The 22508-nt window shown below is 42.8% G+C and overlaps 2 protein-coding genes across 6 annotated transcripts in view; one reads left to right on the top strand and one right to left on the bottom strand.

The window, feature by feature from the left end:
* Positions 1-1884: 1884 nt before the first annotated feature.
* On the bottom strand, positions 1885-10326 carry DEXI (Dexi homolog). The gene is made up of 2 exons (XM_058035463.1): positions 9339-10326; positions 1885-2543 (listed from the first exon to the last, which is right to left on the bottom strand). The coding sequence occupies exon 1, from the start codon at positions 9864-9866 to the stop codon at positions 9585-9587; it is 282 nt and encodes a 93-aa protein (XP_057891446.1). The 5' UTR covers positions 9867-10326; the 3' UTR covers positions 1885-2543; positions 9339-9584.
* A 1011-nt stretch (positions 10327-11337) lies between these two features.
* The window catches only part of CLEC16A (C-type lectin domain containing 16A), a 58045-nt gene continuing 46874 nt past the window's right edge, over positions 11338-22508 (top strand). For 4 of the 5 annotated variants that reach the window (XM_058035308.1, XM_058035304.1, XM_058035305.1 and 1 more), the window contains exons 1-6: positions 11338-11505; positions 17675-17803; positions 18467-18600; positions 19344-19492; positions 20159-20264; positions 22123-22246. In XM_058035308.1, the coding sequence (XP_057891291.1) occupies positions 11426-11505; positions 17675-17803; positions 18467-18600; positions 19344-19492; positions 20159-20264; positions 22123-22246 (722 nt within the window). In that variant the 5' untranslated portion in view covers positions 11338-11425. Of the gene's footprint in view, positions 11506-17674; positions 17804-18466; positions 18601-19343; positions 19493-20158; positions 20265-21577; positions 21787-22122; positions 22247-22508 lie in introns of those variants that run through there. The other variant, XM_058035306.1, reaches the window with a different exon arrangement.

The following is a 22508-nucleotide window of genomic DNA, read 5'->3' as shown; positions in this document are numbered from 1 at the left end:
TACAGTGTTTTGGTTGTCTTTACACATCTTTTTTAAAGTATTAATAAAAGTAAGTATTCTGTTCAACAGTACCTTCTAGTGCCCGTTGAAATTTTGATTTTTCTCTTGGAAACACTGAAACCACACAGCAACTGCTGGCTTCTGCCACAGTAACAGATTTGGGGCTTTGTATTGCAGGCTAATGGAAAGCACTGTGTTTGAGGGAGACTGAATGGGCAGGACAGTTCAGTGGGCTGGAAATGGAGAAATAATTCTTTCTTAACAGGAACAGGTTCTTGCAATGCCAACTGCCAGACTGTAAGTTCAGGATCAGGAGATACAAATGTGCTGACTGAGGCCACCTGCTAATAAAAGCAAAAAGGGGTTTTCATCCTTTCTCAATCTTTGCAGTTAAAAGTTCTAAACTTAATCTGGTTTGAAAGTCTGGATATTCTTATGGCACCAAGCTCCTCCAAAATGCTTTTGTCAAATGAGTGCCTTGTATATAGAAACTGAATTCACTGGCTACCTTCTAAGAAGCTGTTGTGGTCAAATCTCTATTCTAAAAAAGTCTTTTAGGATGAGGAAAATGCTGCTCTCTTTATGTCCATCTCTTTTTGTTGTCAAAGAAGCCTTGCTAAAATGCCAAGGATTGTGTTAACATGGTAGTCAGAGCTTGTAACACTCTCCCCATCCTTTAAATGCATGAAGCTGAGCTGTTCTGAGAAATCAGGAATCTTGGTCTAAGATTCAGAATCTCCAAAGTGACTGACTCAGGGAAATGTGTATTGTTTTATTGTGCACTGTGTGCACAAACCCACTGCAGGGAATTTATTACAAACTCCTAGGTACTGCACTAAGTACCAAAAGTGTCAAATTGAACTATGTTCTTAAAAAGGCATTTGTGGGACCCTGAAAAACTAGTGAAGCCACCTCTGTGAACACTATGAATGAATAATTATTGAGGCAGCAGGAATGCCCCCTGCAGTAGCACAATTCAGCCTTTACTGTGTTACTATCAAATGGACTTGACAAGTTTGTAAACTTGGTTATCCTTTCTATAGGTACCTAAATGGGGACTTGGCTTCCCTAAATTATCTTTATGTGTTAGAATATTGTGCCCTAAGTGACTTTATTGCTGAATTGCTGTCCAGGGACTGTGTGGAACAAAACACTTGTCAGTGCTTACAGGTCCTGAACTGCACCTGATGAATCCTATCTTGGAGAAATGCTATTTGGTTTGGTGTCAGTGCTTCTCCTTCTGCAGGAGCAGCTGAAAATTGCATTTGGAGCACAGAATTTTGGGAACTGGGAGCTAATTTCTACTGCCTAGGAGCTAAAATGTGCTATTTGAATGCAACACACTGGGAGTATCAGGATACACAAGTTTGTCCTTGTTTCATGGGGGAATCTAAGCCATCACCCTCTTGTTCCTCATACTGGCTGAGAAGAGACTCCTGACACCATCTGTGTGCAGCAGGGAGCCCACACTGGGAGCAGATGGCAGACACAGACTGCAGAGGACACACATCATGCAGAGAGTGTCAGCAGAATTGTTTTCAATTCTGCTCTATCCAAAACGTTCTTGATACATCAGCTCAGTTTAAAAAATTGCAGAGTAACAAAAATCAGTCTTTTCTAAAAAGTAAAATGACAATAAAACAAAACCAGTCTAATGCCTGCCCTAATAATGTGTGGGTTACCCCCCTTCCCCACACACAGTGCCTGATGTTTCAGTTCAGGTCTGATATTTTAGGCAGCTGTTCATGAGAAGGGTTTCCTACCTCCTGGCCATCTCTGCAATCTGGAACTACTTGCATGTACCTGCAGGAAAACTGGAATTTCCTTGAAAGCATATTTCAATTATTTTCTTTTCAAACTGAAGAACAACTCCAACACAACTACTTAATTTTTCATGGAAAAGGTCAGTCTTTATTATATTGCTTTCACATCTGTACATAGGAACGTGAGCTTAAACAATCTGCAAAGTATCCTGTGTTAAATAATGAATCCACCTGACTTATATAAAATTCACTCTCTGATCTATTTCAAAACTCTCTTTTTAAATAAAATATCTTACTAGCACAGTTTTTGCCATTATACTCCCTGAACAGAACCTCCTTCAGTCACTCCTGCATATTTTCCCCTGAGAAAGCATTGCTTTTGAACTACTGGCTGGTAGAATTTTCAACATGTGATTGTAAAACTGGCTTAAGCTATATGTAGAGTGTGTCCATTTGGGTGACATGGTATTCATTCAAAAGTTTATCAAATCTGGGTAACATCTTGATTTTCTGTTACAATGGAACATAGTTTATCTTATTTTTTCATACAGTCCATCCCAAAATTACCCATGGAAGCCCAGTATGGTGCATGAATCACTGCACTAAGTGCACACACAAGAGGCAAAGACCATGAAGAGAAGTCACAATTGACAAGGTCTGATGACAACTCCTCTTCTGGTTCTCTTGTCCTTATTTTCATCTTTACATTTCAGAGTACAGTTTCTTTCCAGGACTTGATCCATTGGCCTGGCCATAATCCATTTCAGGTGTTTAATGAATCTGTTTAAAAGAAAACACATAAATACAGAGTAACCCTCCATACCTAAAATGAACAGAAAAGTTACTGAGTATGTGACATACAGCACCATGTTGTTGACTTATTAGAAAAAAAATTAAAAGTCAAACCCTTTTGTGACTCTAGGTAATAATTCTTTGAGAAGTAAAGACCTGCACAACCTTTCAGAAAAATCAATGTCACAGTTTCTGTTCATGTCAGAGCCCACCAGGCCTTAGGAATTTTAACAGAGCCATGAAGATACCAGTGTGAGGGGTGTAAGAACCACAGTGCATCACATCAATTACTAGGGGAAGTTCTTAAGAGTAAAAACAGCTGTGACACACAGTGGGGTAACCTATTTTATCCAGATTTGATATCATTAGCCCTACTAATTAAAACAGATGTTTGAACTGGCTACATTATCTTGACTAGGTACTGTTCATTAGAGTGTTTTTATTGTTTGGATCATCATGTTAATTAAGTATTGCCTACATTTGATGTAGTCTCTGATTTTGGTCACTTTCTCTTCTACTTCAGAGTTGCATTGTTCCAACTATTTTGGATCCACTGGTAAGTAGTTACAGAGCTCAAGAACATTTTGGTGTTACTTCTTGGTCTTATTGCCAAGAATAAATTAGTGTTATATTGCTTTATCCCAGTTTATCTAATTTGCCTTGACTGACTCAAATATCCCACTGCTATTAGGAGGTGATTGTTTACAATCATCAGGGGTAAATACAAAGCTGAGAAGATTCCTTTAAGTAGAATCAGAGCTGTGGATTACAAAGGTGCTGGGCACTAGTGACAGCATTCATCTGGTCTTGTGATTTACAGAAAGCTAATTAGTGTAGTGCAGAATGGTGCAGCTCTGAGAGGGGGCTGGCATGAGTGTGTGCTGAGGAGGAGCTGAGGTACAGACCATGAGCAGGTCCCCTGGCTGCCTGCAGCTCAGGACGTCCCCGTGTTGTGTGCAGCAATCTCTGAATGGACAGCTCCTCCCTCCCTCCCTCCCTCCTCTTTCTGGGCCTGAATGAAGAATGGAATCAGATGTCACAGATCTGCATGGGCTTGGACAGACACAGCAACAGTGTCATTAACACAGGCGTTACAGGAGGCCAAAAGCAAACAGGTTGATACAGGACTGGGGAAAAAGTTCTTTTATGGATTGAAAGAAGATTAAAAGATTGGAAGCAAAGAATACAACTTGGTAGGAAAGAACTCAGTAGCAGAGTATACCAGGGGCCAATTTTTATTCATCACCATTACTGACTCAAAGAAGAGGATGAATAGAGAAATCTTCCAGACGGCAGAAAATAAGCTCTTTCAAGTATTCAGATCATGTACTGATGGGAAGGAAATCCAGAGGGATTTCATAACACAGAGTGGGCAATGGGTGATGGGTTTGGAAAACATTTGCTAAAGGGCTGGGCAGCAATGCGCCATCCAACATCCTGCATTCTGCCTTGGAAAGAACAGAGCAGCCTGCAGATTTTGGTCAGGGACAGGAGCTCTCCCAGAGGTGGAACACAGGGCTGTGAGATCGTGGTCTGACTCATCACAACACTTCCATGCTCCTGTGTGCCACTTACTGCAGATACTGGGTCAAAATAAGAGGCACTTTTGTGTCCAGTGAGGCATTTCTGTCAAATGTCTGTCAGCAGAACACACTGCTCAAAATCCTTTCTCTCAAAATGAGGACATGAAAAGGGGGAACAGCAGCTCTACCAGGTTACTCATTTCGTGTTTATCTGATTGCTTTCCAAGTGGAACTAAAAACTGATCTAGAGCAGACAGTTCAGTGTGGTTGTTAGTATTCTGCACTGTAGATCGGATTCTAGGCTGACTTAAAAACAGCACAGCAAAATGTACTGGGCTCCAAAGCAAAGGGTAAAGCTGTCCAATGGTAGTTCCAAACACTGCTGTAGGGCTGCTACTCCAAGACTGTAATTTGTTGTGGCAGATATTAAATGGGGTGTAAATTATACAATTGGCCAGGATATTCAATCCTGCCTTTCTTATTTTCAGATTAGAAATCTGTTCCTCAAATTTCATGAGAACCTATTTTTTAACAGAAAACGTCAAAAATTTCAGAAAACTGGAAAATGAAGAGATAGAAAATATTTTAAAATATTTTTTACATCTCAGAACTAGAACTTTGAACAGCCTAGAACATACCTGCAAGCCCTGAACAGTATGGCTGTAGGATGACTGTAGCATTAACAGCTCAGTCATGGTATCTTTGTTAATTCTGCCTTTGAAGTTACTGTTCCTCACAATGCAGGCTGGAGCTAAGGGCACATGGTGTGACTGTTTCACACCCTGACACTGTCTGCGTTGTTTCCTCACTTTCTGCAGTAGTGTTTCAGCTCTTGTGGCCTATTTAGGCTCCACTGCCTGAGCAATCCTTGGGTCTTTCTTTCTGGCCCTACAGTTGTGAACTTACCTGGAGGTTCCCCAGCAATCCCTCACTCAGGGCACATCATCATTTTCCATTATACCATTATTTCCCATACATGGCTTCTATTTGTCTTTGCCCTTTTCATCACATATATTAGACACATGCTTGTGTCTTCAGAGAGCATCATTCAAACTATTCAGCTATTTTTTCTTTCCTAATCTGTAGCCAAAGTAATAAAATTCAACTCTGAAAAGAAAGACAGTAAGACAGTTTCCCTGAGCAACTGGAAAGATTTAGCAACTTGTGCATATTTGATCCTTTGGGATAGCTGTACTCCTTATAAGCTAGGATCATTATGAGGGGCAAATGCAATGAGTTAGAGACTAAATGTCTCTAAACAAATTATTCTTTTCTTCTATTTTAGGATTTATAGTTATTAGCTGAACTATAGTGTCACTTTGTCTCTCCTCCAGAGAAAACAAACATGAAGAATTAAATTGGATTTGTTTCTTAATTCCTTTGACAGCTTAAAAGTAGTAATTGGCTATTGCCACCTATTGAAGCAAGTTTATTACAGAAAGCTTGACTTTTATAGGAAAGAACCACAGACTGTTAAAAAATTATTCTTTAAAGTTACTTGTGGCCGAGGCTCTTAACACATTTAATACTCAGGCCCAAACTATGTCTATCAAAAATTGAACATATCTCTAATTTCTGTGCCTCATTTTAATTCACATTATTTACAGCACCATTTGGAAACAAAAAATCTGCTTACTCTCTTGACATTATATAAATAAATGCATTTGGTAGAAAACTGTCCATGGCTGTGGTTATTGAGTCTGCATGGACAGCTGAACAATTAACCTTGATTTTGTCTTCCTTCCATCTAGAATGGAACTCCTGTTGAGTACACATTTCTTTAAAGCAGAACTGTCAGGTGAGTTTGAACACTGGACTTCTTTTAATTTTAGTAACAGCTAAAAATTCAAAACATGGTTCTAAAAATCAGAGCAATTGTTCTTAATCCTGTTGCTACTGTAACTCATAAAACAGCCAACTGAGCTGTATCATGGAGTCAACAAATCACCTTGGTGATCTCTACCAAAAGAGGAAAAATTGTGAAAAATGGCAAGGTAAAATAAGTAACAAACCACTCTGTTCAGTATTTTTAATATTTAAAGTTTGAAAAGACAGAAGTCAGGAAGTAGATTCTGATACATTTAAATGTATCCTGACAGTGTTAGTGACATCATTCTTCTGATCTGTCCTTTGCAGGACATCTCTGCTTCAGAGCACAGGCACAGGGGGAGGCTGTCCCACAGACACTGAGCTGCAGTTCTAATTGGCACTATATTGATGAGCTGGAGAGTTAAGCTATGTTGGGGTTTTTTGATTCAGAATTTAGATACTGGCATTCATTGGAAGTGCTGAGTCACAGGTTTTGAGAGCTGGATTCTGCTCACTGAAGATATTCATCATAATTCATCTTATGAAAAAATACAGGTAAAGCATGTACTGCAAGATTAGATCAATTCAGTCTTCTTATTCAGTTCTCATTATTGATTACTTTTGCCCATTTTCTTTCTGATAGGAGTACTTTGTGATGAGTCACATCTGATTTTATGAAAGTATGAGAATATGACCTTATTCCAGGGGTCTTCAAATATATCGTAAATAACCTGAATCACTCACACAAAAACAGCAGATGACACAAACAAGCTCAATTCTGTTCAGGTTACACAGATTTAATTTCTTCATTTGAATAAGCCAGGAAACATTTTTCAGCTGCTTACTTATCTGTCTGCCTTCAATCTCTGCCACCAGTTTTGCTCAGGAACTTGAACATCATTTTGCTTCTACTGAGTTTATTCAAGTGAGGGGTTTGCTGCCAGAGAGCACAGGGCTGTTCTGATCCATGAGTTCTTTTATTTTTACATCTAAATCAGCCTTTCCTCACACTGCAGAAGGGCCTCCTGGGATTTGCCCCCTCTGTTTTCCCGTCACACGTCACTCACGCAGGGTGCGAGGCACAGAGGACGCTGCAAGGTTTCAGCTCAGGATAATCACAGCTCTCTGCCTGCTCTCAGAAATCACTGGTGAGTCACATGAAGAACCCTGCTCTTTAATGCAAAGAGTAGGCCTGCATATTCTTCATCACTGCTGGCAAAACAGACCCATTCTTCCTGCAGTGTCTTGTGAATCCTCAGCACTTCTGGGTGCAAGGGAAACCTCCCCAGGCCAGGAGGGCAGGGGTTAACACTCACACAGCACTGGGTCACTGCAGGCAAGGCACCACAAGAATCTAAATCTTCCCTTCCAGGGCCTTAGTGCTGCTCCCAAAGCAGAAAGCACAGCTCCAAATTAGGGCCCTCTTCTGCCTGCTTTGCTGCTACAGAACTGCTGAGGAGGAATGGCACAGAACAGTGAAGAAACCTGTAAGAGGATATGAACTCAAATCCCTCATCATGGTGGTAACACTGTGGCTTTGCCTGGTAGCTAAATAATTATGCCATTTGTAGCCTGGTTGCTATGTCTGTAAGTATAATTAAATATATAAATAGACAAAACACAATGATTTTTTTGCTGCCTAAGAATTGATCAAACTTTTGGGATTTGTAATTTGATTCTCAATGGAAACCACCATCTACCTTGACAGCTTCCAAAAGATGAAAGGTCAAGGGTGGAGCTGGTACCTGTGCAGAGCTCCATGAGCTCTTGGTGGGTAAAAATGGAGCCTTACTTCTGAGCTTTGAGAAAACCTCTGCATTTTGGTTTCTGCGTATGGAGGGGTTTATAGTTGGAATATCAAGAAGTTTCCAGAGCTGCTTATCTTATTAATAAGAAAGAAAATTTTAAGAAGCCAAATAATCTACATGGAACTGAATGTGCTCATAACAAATGATATTTGTATAGTAGGAAATTTTTTTTTCCCACTGAGGAAAATTGTGTCTGATGCTCTCCTTAGGTCTTCCTGAAAACTAGACACAACTCATCAAAACAAATTCTAGACAGAAAAAAAAAGTTATTTAAAAAAAGTATTTTTAATCCCTCTACTAAATAGCATTGGAGCAGTAAGATTTGGAGTTTAGGGAAAGGTATTTTGAGGAAGAAAATGGATGCAGTTTTTAGCACCAAAGATTTTACTTGAATTACCATCAATTTTTAGGAAATTCTTTCCTGGAATGCAGATCATGTGTATGTTATTTGTCCAGCTGAAGAAGGAGACAACCACAAAAGTAGTCAATGGTGTTTTGTAGGGAGGATTGTGCTGCTCCACACCTTCTATTCTAGCAGAAGGGACTCTCATCCAGTTGCTTGGGATGGACCACCAGATGTAGGCATAGACACTTCCATTTGCAGTGACTATATGCAGTGAGATTTCTTCAGTAGCAACAAAATCTGTTCACTCCCTTGTTAGGCTCCCACATGCCTTGGGCCAAGCCTTGTTCAGCTGTGTTTGTGCAATCAATGTTACTCCAACACCAAAAATGTCCAATTTTTCCTTCTAAATTACTGACCAAAATCAGCTAATTCTCTAAAAATAATCTGACTAGAAATATTCAGGAGATAATTTTAACCTATATGAAGGACAGAACTACAGGAAAGGTTTGTTTGGGTTTGTTAAATTAGAAGACTGGTTAAAATAGTTTGATATTACTGGTATTTGTGTAGTGTGGTCACTGAATTCATACTTGTAACCCTATAACTGAATTTCCTATTTCCATCATTTCAAACAGAAAAATAAAGATATCCTGAACTGGTTTTCAGATTTACAGACAATATTTTGCTAAAAAAATCTGCTGGCAGATTTGCTAACACATTTTAATTTAAACTGTGAATGTTTTCATTAACATACATTTGGCACAGAAAGTCCTAGCTAGAAATAGTGATTTTTCTTCCCAAATGCATTTCAGTGTTTTAAAATGCTAAATCCTTACATTTCCAGACTTTTAGAATCACTCAAAGCTACCAAAAAAAAACCTGATCAAGCAAAACCCTCGTGCTACAATTAAAATGGTGAGCTGGGTAGTTTGTCACTATCCAAGAGAGTGGTTTTAAAGGGCAGCAAATTAACATGTACTTCTGGCTCGAGGAAGGTCTCCGAATTGTAATAAATGTTAACCGGGATGCTCGTTTCGATTCAGGGCTGCTCTCAGGACCGGATCAGCAAAGTTGCTGCCCGGCAGCCCCCCATGCAGAGCTGCAGTGGCTCGGGGATCAGTCCCGGAGGACTGATCAGGGTCGCTGTCCCCGCTGTCCCCGGGCGCTGCGGGGCAGGGAAAGCGGCGGGGGCGGCCCCGGCCCTTTGCCCGCAGCGCTCGCCCGTGCCGGAGCTGCGGCGGAGCGTGTCCCGGCGCCGTGCCCGCTGTGCCCGGCCGGACACTGAGGAATTACTTACTTCACTGGCGAGCCCTCTGCCTCTCCGCGGGCCTGCCCGGCGGCAGCGGGTCCCGGCCGCCCCTCCGGCCCCTGCACCGGCGGGGCGGGTGCCATTTGGAAGGGAAGATGTTGCGCAGAAGGAGCCGCGACGGGGTCGCGCAGCGGAGCCGCGGCGGTCCCCGAGCTGCGGCCATGCGGGCACGCCGGGCCCCTGCCCCGGGCCAGGCGGCGGCGGAGCTCAGTCGCTTTGGAGCGCCCTGGGGCGTCACTCCAAGTACCCGTCAAACACATCCAGCTCGCTGTCCGTCTCGTAGAGCACGGAGCCAGGGTCGGAAAGCATCCCCAGATCCACCAGAGCCTGGTCCATATCCTCGGGCAGGAAAACGATGCCCACATTGAGGACGATGTACTCCATCAGGAAGGCATAGTACAGGATCAGCACATTGACAAAGAACAAGCCCACGTAAAACATATAGGGCAGCACCAGCAGCGCATGGAAGGCCCAGGACTCCACCGAATCCAGACGTGCGGAGACCGCGGCGGTCATGCAGCCGTGGGGGCTGCGGGGGCAGCGGGCACCGACCCGCCCGGCCGGCGCGGGGGGGCGGACGGCAGCGGCGGAGCTGGGAGCGGGGCAGGACTGTACGCCGCAGCCCCGGTGGTAGCAAAGGGCAGAATCTCTGAGGAGCCGGATCCGGACTCCGGGAAGAGGCGAGCCCCGCAGGGGCGCGGAGCGGCCGGCTCGGTCCCTTCAGTCCCCGGAGGAAGAGGCGCCCGGCGGACGGGCGAGCGGCCAGCGCGGGTTCAGCGGCGCTGCCGCAGCCCCGCTGCTGGCAGGAGGGTGCTGAGCGGCATGTCCGGCCCGGCTACTGCAGTCCCGCCGCGGCTCCCTCCTCCTCCTCCTCCTGCCGCCCGCAAACTTTGCGGAAGGAGCCCGCAGGCGCGTTGGGAGGTGGGCTCGGAGCACCTGCCAGCGAGCCCGGCCTGCGTGGCAGGACCGTGCTGCCCGCCCGCCCCTCGCTCCCCGCCCCGCGCCTGCCCTGCCGCACGCCGCCGTTGTTTACCAGCGCCGCGCTGCTGCTGGCGCGGGGCGGCCGTGACGGGCGCCGTGGCCTCCGCCGCGTTGGCGGCACTGGGGTCCCGCTGAGGCTGCACGGGGGCTGCAGGAGACAGGGGCCGCTTGCGCGACCCTCGGCTGCGCGCTCCTGCCTGCCGAGCTCTGCCGCAGCCCGCAGCCTGCGGACCGGGGCAGCGCGGGCAGATTGGGGCTGTGCCTTCGCCCCTGGAAGTTGTTTCACGACCTCTGCTGTGACCGAGGCCCTCCTGAAGCGGCACTGCGGGCCCGACCCGTCTCGGCTGCGGTGCAGGTGCTTCTTTACCTATACCAAAATATAACCGAAGGCGGGATTTTAAACTCGGTCCATTTTTGACACTGCCTGACAAACTCTTCAGCTTTTACATAGATTTAGTTTATTTCTCTGGCTAAAGCAAAAAAAAAATTAAAAAAAATTTCAAAACTAGGTCAAGACAGTCAAGAGTCCTCTTCTCTTTGTTCTTCCTCAATATTTAGGCCGATTTAAAATCCTTACTGGAAGAACCTCAGCAAGGGAAATTCCAGCAGCTGAATTTCTGACGCTGCGTCTTGCAGCACAGGAGTGACCCCACAGACCAGCTTCGTTTGGGCTATGGAAGCCGAACAAGGAATGTCAGGCAGGGGCCAAATTTTACCTCAAATTACAACACATTTAGGACCTACTCGTAAGACGCTTAATGTGTTTTGGGTTTTTTTCTGGTTCGGGTGCCTTTTACTCTCTTATGTCGTTCTAAGCAAGCCGGCCCCAGAGCGCGCCCGTCTCAGGCCCCGCCCCGCCCCGCCCGTGTGAGGGCTTGGCCCCGCCCCCCGCGGTGCTCCCTGGGACTCGCAGTCCGCGGGCCGGGGGCGGGGCCGAGCCGGCGATTTCCGGCGTGCCCTGGCCGCGCATGCGCTTTGCGCGCCGGTTCCGCCGCCGAGGCTCCGGGCCGGTCCCCGCCCGCCGGTCGCCCGCTCGCCCCGCGGGGCTATGAGGCCGTAGGGCCCGCGGGCCGGAGCAGCCTTCCACCGCCAGCATGTTCGGCCGCTCCCGCAGCTGGGTGGGCGGCGGGCACGGGAAGGCCTCCCGCAGCATCCACTCCTTGGACCACCTCAAGTGAGCGAGGGGCGGCCGCGGGCTCGGGGCGGCGGTGGGGGCGGAGGGTGGCGGGGCCGGGAGGGGGCTCGGAGGGGGGCGGTTGTGGCCGGGCTCCGTCCGCAGAGCTGCTCGGGGCAGGTTTCCCTCGGAGCCGGCTGCGGGGCCGGGAGAGGAGAGGGCGGCTCGGCGGACGGCGCTCCCCCGGTGCTCGCTGCCCTCGCCGGGGCGTTTTGCCGCAGCTCTCCTGAGGGGAACGCGCCCGGAGCAGTCCCCTGTGGCGGAGGCTCTGAGGTCTGGTGTCCGCCTCACGGAAACCGGCCTCTCCGTCCCAGAAAGTCCTCAGGGCAGACGTAGTTCGTCATGTAATGTCACACTCCGGCTGCCATACGTGTTTGTTTTGTTTTTAGCAGTGCCACAGAGTCTGCGGGGGGGTAGAGTGCAAGGCTTGATAAATACAAGAAATACCGCATTCCTCGTGAGGGAGAACTTTGTTTGTTTCCTGCTGGCGGCTGAGGCGAGGGGCTGGAGCCGGGGTGTGGGCAGTGCGGCTCCGGTGTGAGGGGAGGTCCGTGGCAGCCGTGAGTCACGGCGGGCCGGGGTGTGCCCTGCGCTGCGGGACGCGGCAGCTGCTGCAGAAGGAAAGCGCTGAGCTTGAGAGCTGTAATGTGTTCTGCAGCCCCACAGCCGCGTGTTACTGCTGCCCGCTGAAGGTGGAATAGTTTTTTCCCAGCTCTGCCGCTGGAGAGTTGGAAGGGTGGCAAGGGATAAAAAATTTAATTTCTCTGTTCCATTTTAAGTGTTCCGCTCTTGCAAGAAAAATGAGAACCACCTTGATAGCTTCTCTTTGTACTGAACGAGAAAAGGAGGTCATTGAGATATGAAGCATTTTCTAAATGAAATCACTGTGACTATGTAGCTCATTGAGAAAAAGTGCTTTGTAGTTTTCAGTCATCTTGCAAGGAGGACATGAATGGGTTCTGACAGTAACGAGCAGGATGCCCTGTACGGGATTTGGATCTTGCAGTTGTTTTATCAAGATGATTTATGGATTCTGGTCCTTGTCTCTAAACCGGAGAAATGTTCAAAATGAGCAAGACTATCTGAAATGCAATGTTTTTTACCAAAGACACGGAACTCAAGCCCATGAATACAAAACTAATGAGGCAATGGCATTGCAGAAATAATTTTGAAAGTATTGTAGGTCAGACTAGCATGCCAGTGTAGTCTGGTTTTACAGGGAAAAGGGGGAAAAGTCGTGGTCAGATGTAAACATAGGAATGTTCTGCTGAACATCCAAGGAGTAGTTTTTGTGTACTGCTCAGCATTAGTGGAGCTTTAGCTCTTCCTGACTTTGATGTTTGATGTGAAGATAGAGCAAGAATGCTGGTGCGTGATGAAATTTGAAAAAACTGAATTTAAGTTTAGGAAAAAAAGAGCGAGACTTGAGACTTAGTTTCACATGTCAGAAAAATGTGTCCATATGATCTGTTGGGGCCACAGAGAATAGAAAAATAGCACCCTACCTCATTTGTAGCAATGGGGAATTGGGCTGTAAGTGTTGTGGCTTGTTATCAGAGAGTTGGAGTATGTATTTATCTACTGAAGTACAAGCTTTGGTCTGTTTGCTTTTTTGCATGTGATTTCTATAATTATGAATCTGAAATGGTCATATGTGAAGGACAGATAATACTTTGATCTGTTTATACTATGTATATTTTAAGTGTTTGTTTATCCAAGCTGTGTGAATTTCAGCTTCTAGCTGGATGCCAACAGGAAAGGTGAAATTGAAGTCTTTTCCAAGTGTTGAAGTGGGTAAAGTAACAGAAGGAAAAAGGTGAGAGAGCCTTTGCTTTGGGGTCAAGAAAGAAAGACAGTCTCAGCAAGCACACTTGATAAGCTGTTTATCTTCTCATCTTTTCAACTCGTCAAAGCCCCATTTTGTGTTCCATATGAAGGAGCTGAGTACAACACACCTGCCTTGCCATTGCAGGTTAGCTCAGCCTGCAAAAGGTACATTGTGCTGTGTTACAGGGGTGAAATCAGTCTGGGCTAGCCTTGTGGGAACATTTTTCATTTTTAACATGCATAAGGCAGAGTTTAGTCTAAATTGTAAACAATCCACGTGCTTAGTGATACCAGCAGCATTATTGCTTTTGGTCACTGAGTGCTGGATCTTTCCCATCAGCTTTAATGCAGTTTGTTTGAGGTTTGCTTTTGAAATTTTTCTATTCAGTCTTCCTGCAAACACACCAGAGAGTGGATTGGCTGAAGGAAAATTGTGACACACTTTGCATTGGGTGTTTTTATACAGTCTCTTGATCTAGGGAAAACAGTTAAAATTTAATCTAACTTCTGAAATGCCATCTAGAGGAGGATGGCACAGTGCTACTCACTGCCTGGGTACTTCTCAGAGAACTTGATCTGTTTGTGTGTCTTTGTTTCTAAGTCAGACTTTCCCCCTACTTTTCTGTGGTATTTTACACAGCCCTGTTGCTGCTGTCAAGTGCATTTCCCATGGCTGCTTCTGCACTTGGTATTTTAATTGCATTGTGACTGCACAAAGGTTCCATGCTACTAAAATTGGGTGCTGAGCATTTCCCATGCCTTGGTCAGATGCAGTGTCCATAAAGGTGTGCTTGAAGTCCTTTTCCATGGGTGATTCATTTCCTGAGGCACTGTCTGTGCCATGCATCAGGTGTCCTGTGTGAGAACAGTGTGCAATTACCTGGTCACAGGCAGTGAAGGAGCAAGCCTGCTATGGGCAGGTCTGGGCTTTTAAAATTTGAGTGCTTGACTTCTTAAACTCTTACCTGTTCTAGTGTATTTTGTAAGTATTGAGTAGGAAAGTCATTAATATGCACTTACAATATTCACAAGTTACTATGTTGCCCCTTTGAGCATGAGTTCTAACCAGAAAAATGTTCAGAATTTTATTGGGTTTGTTGAGTTGCTGGCAACTTCTCCCACTGATTCTGGTGGTATTGAGTGCTTTGGCACTTCCTGCATGATGTATTTTTGTTTAAACCCAGTCTTCAGATACAGAGAAGACAAAAGTCTCCTCTTTAAAAGTTTTGTGTTTTGAAGCACAAACCTGATCCCTCTGTAATCAGCATTTAGAGACAGCCTTTAAAGACTTACCTAAATACAAAGATACTGGGTTTGTGTGATGCTTCATGTTCTCATAATATGGTATTTCATATGTCTGTAAAGAGAAGCAAGTATGTGTATGTTTCCTTGTACATTTTCAAGCAAACAGGATAAATAAAAAATGAAATAAAAAGGAATAGCTTGAAGGTGAAGCCCAAGTTTCCTCTAAGTGCATCAGTACCTTAGCAGAATAAGGAATTTGCAGTAATGCTTCTACTAAATAAATAAATTTTGAGGTAATGTATTCCTGATTATTAAATGCTTCTTGCTTTTTGTGTTTGTAATGCTTTATATTCCATAGGCTCCCAATGAGCCTATGGAATAAATGGAGTATAAAATGAAATCATAGCTTGTCATTCTTCCCACTGCATCCCATACCCAAAATCCTACTGCTGGAGTAAACTTTAATCCCAAATTTGTATAATATAACTTGTTAATGAGAAATACATGTTCACAGATGCAGTGATTTCTATGTGACTTCAAATTAATAGTCTAAAATACGTGAAGTAATATAGTATTAATTACTAACTGTTTCAGGAAGTTGTTAAAATGATTGTGGAATGAAGTGATCTAATTGCCATCTATTCTCTGTTCCATTAACTGCTGCATCCTCAGAGCAGGGACTGAATTTGTGCGTTGTCTTTTGATTCACTGTCCTGATGATGCACCAAGTGCCCTAATGGGAAGCTTTTCCAGGCCTTGTGTGCTTTGTGCTGATTTAGAAACCCCAGGAATTCTCACATCTTCACTGTGAGCCGTCCCACTGTCAGTGTGCACAGAAGGAATCTTGAGCTGTGATCTCAGATTAGTGGAAGAGGATTTCCAGGTGCTCTCTTTGCTGTTTAATGACTATTCTGGTACAGCATGTGACCAGGCAGTTGTGACTGTAGGACACAGCTGAGAATCAACTTTTCCTAGAGTGGTTTCAATGTGCTCAGTGATTGTTTTGAGTTTGAAAATGAGTGTTGATTTAGGAGGGGGGAAAGAAAACACTATGAAGAGGGAGAGAATTTTTTTTTTACTGAAGAGAAAGATAAAGTAAAGACAATTCCCCCTCCACCTCTCCCCCCTCTGCCACTTATTCCCTTTTTCCTCCTTTTTGCTGGCTGGTGATATATATAATGTGGTAATGGCTTTGGGAGTGTAGTGCAGGCTTTGCTGATTAGGGGAGTGAGGGAGGGCAGCATGTGTTTTCAGGTTTGTGAAAGCTGTGGACTCCTGAGGGCTGTTTACCTCCTGTGTCCTTGTGCAGTACTCAACACAGCAGAACTGTTGGTTGAGGGTGAAGTAATAAAAAGAGCAGTGAGCACACAGTGTTTTACCCTCAGCTTCTCTGAAACAGCACCTGTTCCCTGCATGGCTTGTGAGGACAGACTTCCTTGCTGCAAGTCCTGTGAAACTCTGCCCAACTTTGGCAGCTCAGTGGTTGAAGAAGGCTCCCAAAACCAAATTTGACAGATTTTGAATAAATTGTAAATATGATCAAAGTTCTTCTGTGTTTGTGAGAGATTTCTTGAGTTCAAGCAAAAGGTTCTGAAACTGGGTAATATCTTGTCTTGTCTTTGGAAGTCTGATAAATATTTGGAGCAGCCTCACATGAGTATTCAGTTAAATGGCAGTTTAGTCTCTGGCTGCGTGCTTGCCCAGTGCAATGATTCAGTTTTTTAGTGTTGATAAAATTGATGGGAATCTTGGTTTTTGGAACATAATTTCAAGTCTGTTTTTTGATCTAAACATCTTACTTTAAGCCATAAACCAGATACCCCAACATTTATTTTTAGAAATGCACTGTGTTTTTTGGAACATTACAAAAGCTTGGCAAAATTCTACTAATGAGATTCCTAAAATTTTAGTCTGAATCACTGAACAAACTCTCATGGAATCCAGAACAATAATGAAGGCTGCCCCAGGGTCAGGACACAGGCTATTTTCACAGAACTAGATCCTGGAAGTTTGATTAACTCCATATTCATGGCAAGATTAATAATATGGGAAATCTGTCATCCTTTCCAAACACTTGTGAGTATTTGCACAGAAATGCTGAGGTGTTACTCCTGGTTTTCAGTACAATCATAACATAATAATATAGGAACTGTGTTTAGGAATCCAAACTTGTGCAGTTCAAAAATGACATGAAATTTCCCTCATGTTTTTTAATTTATTTTCAAAACTGTGCACCTTTCTTATATTTACCCTTTTTTTAATCACTATATAAAAGAAAAAAAGGGGGGAGAAAAGCAGTGGTGATTTTTGTGCTTTTATTAGAATTTGATGTAACAACTTACTTGGGCAAAAAAAGTGCTTCCTTGAAGAGTAACATTCTGAGACTTAAATTGTCCATAGCTTCCTGTCACCTGTGGTATAGACATACCATTTTTTAAGCTTCACTAGACAGTCTTAAACTCTTGCCTTTTGAAATTATAAAGCTGGACTTTACCCCCTTTCCAATCAGTGTTTCTGGGCAATACTGATTTCTGGGAGTGCTCAGAGGACCAGAGACCTGATGAAGTTTTGCCACGGTGAATGAATTGTCTCTGAGGGTCCTGATACTGAACATCAGAATAGACATGAGTCAGTGAGGGGCTCTGCAGGCAGGAGAAGGGATTGAACTCATGTGGCACTCAAGAGAAGGGTTAGACCTCACTGCCACTTTTCCATAGCAGCTACTGCGTGCTTACCTGCTTCTTCTATTTCTATTTCTGTTGTTCATCACTCCATTGACTTCAACATATTCCAAAGAAATTCACAGAAGAAGCACCTTGGGACCAGTTGCACAGTTTCTAGTTCTGTGTTAACATCTACATAAGCACCCATAACTCATATGGCTGGGGGATATTTGTTCCCTTTGTCACTCTGTTTAACAATTACTTTTCTCTCTGCATCAGTATTAGAAGGAAATTTTAGGGGTTTAAAATTGTCCAACTGTTAGACTTGGTGTGTGCATATGTGTGTGTCTGTGTTGGTGCAGTGGTGAAAGACAAATCTGGTGCATGTGGGAGTGGCAGGATAGCTCATCACTTGTTCTTCTTTTCCCTTTTAGGTACATGTATCACATTCTGAGTAAAAACACAATCGTGACAGATCACAACCGCAACCTGCTGGTGGAGACCATTCGTTCCATAACGGAGATCCTGATCTGGGGGGATCAGAATGACAGCTCAGTGTTTGAGTGAGTATCCCCAGCCACTTCTCTCTGGGACTCTGCTTTTGTGCTTGAAGAATGCTTGGAGTTGTACAGTTCTGTTTACTCCCCCAAGGAGTTCTGTTCCTGTTACTGTGAACTCCTCCAAGACTGCATTTCATGACTATATGTAAAAAGATGTGTCCTGTAGTAGGTGCGTGAGCAGGTTCATATTCATGTCATGCAGGAATTTGCTGCTTCTAAAAAGTGTTTGGATTGCAGAGCCCCTTTCAAGTCCTGCTTTTGTTTGACTCTCCATTCTTTTGATATAAATATGAACTCTAACATATTTTAGGGCCCAGATTTACTCAGTACATCCAATATCGCATTGCTTCAATTTACCTAAGATATCACAAATTCTAGCTGTGGTATTTAGAGCTGCCTGATAAACTGAATGTACTAAAAATACAGTAAGAAAGGCCCTGAATACTTGATACCTTTTTTTCTGCATAATTTCAAGCCCTCTTGTTTAGTATTTAAGGTTTTTGAAAGATATTCTTTTGTTATGCACATGCAACTTTGCAAAGTAATTCTTCATAAAAGCAAAACATGCTGTTTGTCAAAGTTGCCTTGAATTATCCCTGCTCCTAGCCAAATTATGTTCCTGTTACTCACAACATGTGACTTAATGACATCTTTGTTTTCTTTCAGCTTTTTCTTGGAGAAGAATATGTTTGAGTTCTTCCTGAACATCCTGCGTCAGAAGTCAGGTCGTTATGTGTGTGTGCAGCTGCTGCAGACTCTGAACATCCTTTTTGAGAACATCAGCCATGAAACATCCCTGTGTAAGGACACACTTCCAAACTGCTTAGGATGAAGTGATCTAGATTTGATTGGATTCCCTTTCAGTCAATGAAATTTAGTCCTAGTACCCCTGCACAGAACTATGAATTACTGACAGTCTTTTAAATTGAACACTACCAAAAATGTGGTGTAAACTGATTCCACAATACCTTTGAATGTAAATTTTCCGTGGTGCAAAAGTAGTTTTTTGGTACAACAAGCATTTAGCACATTTCAAGGGATTCCTTAAGTCAAATTAGTTGTGATCTGAAATGTTCACTTGCTGCCACAGGTCATGTGGTGAGACTCTGGTGTGTAATTTGTACTGTAACTGTTCTGACATCATTGGTGCTGGCAGTCAGCCACAGGAGGTTCCTTCAAAGTTTTTGGCAAAATACATAGAGGATAGAAAATTAATAATTTGAAGTATTCCACCACTGTTATGAAAGTCATCATCAAGCCTTTGCCAGTTGGGACTTGGGGAGGAAAAGAGTTAAGTGTCATTAGCTGCAGAGCTTACCTGAATTGAGGAAGATGAAGTATATTCTCAGTTGTCTTGTTCTTGGGAGCAAAGACCTTTGTGGGGAGCAGATCCTTTATATTAATGGTCAAAGGCATCACTTGTTTGGCTCAAAATTGTGATCTTCAAGCATCAGGTTGTTACTTTCTAGCTGGCACTTTAAATACAGCCTGTTACCTCAGTCATTTTTTTTTTGTTAACCTGTGTAAATACTTTTTTTTTCAGACTACCTGCTCTCTAATAACCATGTGAATTCTATTATTGTCCACAAATTTGACTTTTCTGATGAAGAGATCATGGCATATTACATATCATTTTTGAAAACTCTTTCCCTGAAACTCAATAATCATACTGTACATTTCTTTTATAATGAGGTAAGTAAAGAAAGTTGCAGTATAATGATAAGAGGACTTGAATTAGAAATTGATAGGAGTGTGGCACATACTCTGTTTAGTCTCTTGTCTCATAATGTCTTGCATTTATTTTTTAAATGGCCATGACAGTGGTTGTGAATTTGTTTGTGAGAATCTCTGCACAAGCATGGCTTTGTCCTCTTACAACTATAATAAACTAAAAATCTGGAAGTTAGTGTTATATTGGCTCATTTCAGTAGTTTTGAAGTCTGCTTCCTTGAGAATTCAACTTGCTTATGCTTTCTTTTCTTGTGCTTTCATAAACAGGATCTTTTCTATTGCATCACTTGGTTCTAAGAGGTTTAGTCAAAGTCCAAAAAGCTGATTCAAAGGGCAAAGTTGAGCTGGGTTTTTCCTCTCTGCACTCTGCTTTCTGCCAGAAGAGGGCATGAAAGCACTGGCAATGTGTGCTGTGTGCAGTTATTCTGGGAAGCTCTGGTGCTTAGAGCAGCTCGTTTTAATGCCGAGCTACACGTGCAGCTGAATGTGCATTGTAAAATCATTTTGATTACTTAAGTAGAAGGTAAAGATACCAAGTTAATATAGGGAAAACATAATTTATACAGAATCCCAAGCCATATTCTGTACATATTTAATGAATAAATATTTTCTTTCCTCTTGTTGCAGCACACTAATGACTTTGCTTTGTACACCGAAGCTATTAAATTTTTTAACCACCCCGAAAGCATGGTCAGGATTGCTGTTAGGACTATAACCTTAAATGTCTACAAAGGTATGCTTTTTATACATTAAAAAAGGTATGTGTGCAAATCTGCTTTCATTGTAGTTTAATTTTCACTTATTTGTGAAGGTTTTCTGTCTGTTTTGTGAGACTGAAAAGCTTAGCATGTTGACAAGTTTCAGATACACATTTTTTACTTTTGTGACAACTATCCCAAACCTGCAGTATGTACTTGTAAATAGTATTATTTTCTCACCAATGAAACTGGTTTAAAAAAAAAACCCAAAAGTGTCAGGCATACACAAGGAACTTTAGCTTCCTTTCCAAGAGAGGTCAGAATGTGACCATATTTAAAAAGTAAACAAACAAAGCCCCAAAACCAGTATGTTTTAAGAATACAAATTATCTTTTACTCATGAAATTGAGCTTTCTGGTGTATGAAGCAGTAACCCCCTTCACTCCCTTTTGGACTGGAAGTGCATTAAAATGACTGTAGAACTGGTAGGTGCTGCAGTCACTCCAGTCTCAAGAGGAGCTGGACCATTCCCAGAGGTGCTCAGTGAAGGCCAGGAGGCTACAGCCTCAAACTCCTCTGCTGGGCATTCCAGTAGGATGTGAGGAAAAAACCTAAAGCTTCACTGTGAGAGTAGTTGGGCCCTGCAATGATTTTTCCAGAGAAACTGAGGCATCTCTATTGTTGGAGGTCTTCAAAACTCAGCAGGAACATCAGAAACCTGGCTGAACTTTGAAGTTAGCATTGCTTTGAGAATGTGTTCTCTAAAACCCAATGTCCAAAAGTCACTTCCCCCTAAATTTTTCTTGGGATATTTAAGATTTTTAATGAACTGTTCACAGTGTTCTCTTTAAAAAAATTGTTTATTCTGAACTTCTACCTCTGAAATCAGCATGCTATAAGGTAATATGTATTATGCAATATGTTCATGCAGGATTTCTTGTTCTTTAGTCCATTTTAAGTTAAATTACATGTTGAATTTACAAAACTTTCTGGCAGTTAAGAGAAGAAGTGATTTGACAGTCTTCACAGAGGCATATGAGGTCTTTTGTAAAACAATGAGCTGTTTGCTTTGCAAATGACTGGATAGCCTGCATAGCAAATAGGATCTTTACAGTGTTGGCTGCAACACTTTTTCTTGTATAGGAAATGAGCACTTGGTACTTCTACTTGAAGGAACTGTTTAAGGGTAAATATGAGCTCAAAAAAAAAAGAGTAGATTATAGGCTTCATATCCTATTTGTGATATATTTTTGCGACTAAGTATTTTTATTTTAAAAATTACTTTTCTAGAATTTTCATTGAATGTTGTAGTGATATAATGGTTAGAGTTTACAGGCAGAGCTCAGATGTTCAGGTTTGATAATTTTCTGACTACCTGTTTGCATATATTCTGCTCTAACTGCTACCCCATATGTTTTAGTTTAGATGCTTTGTGCTTTAGCATTTTAAACCCTTTTAGAGGATGTCACTATCCCAGTTCCTAATCCTGTTAACTGTTGTCTGTTTCTTTTGCCCTTCCTTCACTGATGATTCCTGTGTTCCTTAATGCAGTGTCATGTAAGTCTAACTAGCTTGACTCTCAGCATTACTGCTTTATTCTTGCGCTTCTCTCTTCTTTTTAATAAACAATATGCTAAAAGAACCTTTCTGAATTCCACTAGATTTGTTTCTTTTCAGACATCTGTAAATATATCAACATTAGGCTCATTCAAGCCAGATAAGAATTGATGTGGCATTTTTGTAGATTTCCATTTCATGCCTAAGATTGTGTCAGGTGTATACTCATATGGAAAACTAGCATGTAATCAAATTCAAAAGATATTTTATTATATTTCTTAAAAAGCAATAAAAAATATTGGCAACTGATTTTTCTTTGTAATGATTTCTCTTCAGTGGACAACCAGCCTATGCTGCATTACATTCGGGATAAAACTGCAGTTCCTTATTTCTCCAACCTCGTCTGGTTTATTGGCAGCCACGTGATAGAGCTGGATAACTGTGTGCAGACTGATGAAGAGTAAGCTTTTACAATGCTGCTTCTTGAAAGCAAATGCTTTTCCCAGATGTCAATGGTGTGCTCATTTTGTCTATAGTAGTCCAGTTAAGTTAGTTTCTAGATATCTTCCCATGTAGGCAGTTCAGACTTTTCACTCTTTAAGGTTTTTAGTGATTCTTCAAGGAAACAGTGCTGTGTGCCTGATCTGTGCTGCTATCCCTACAAGTAAATTAGTGTTTGCACCGAGCCTTTTCTTTGTCTTTGTTTTCTTCTGCTAAAAATA

This window comes from Melospiza georgiana, chromosome 16 (genome assembly GCF_028018845.1).
Source record: "Melospiza georgiana isolate bMelGeo1 chromosome 16, bMelGeo1.pri, whole genome shotgun sequence".
NCBI lineage: Eukaryota > Metazoa > Chordata > Aves > Passeriformes > Passerellidae > Melospiza > Melospiza georgiana.
Note: the sequence above shows the minus strand (reverse complement) of the source record. Positions and strands in the feature narration are given on the sequence as shown.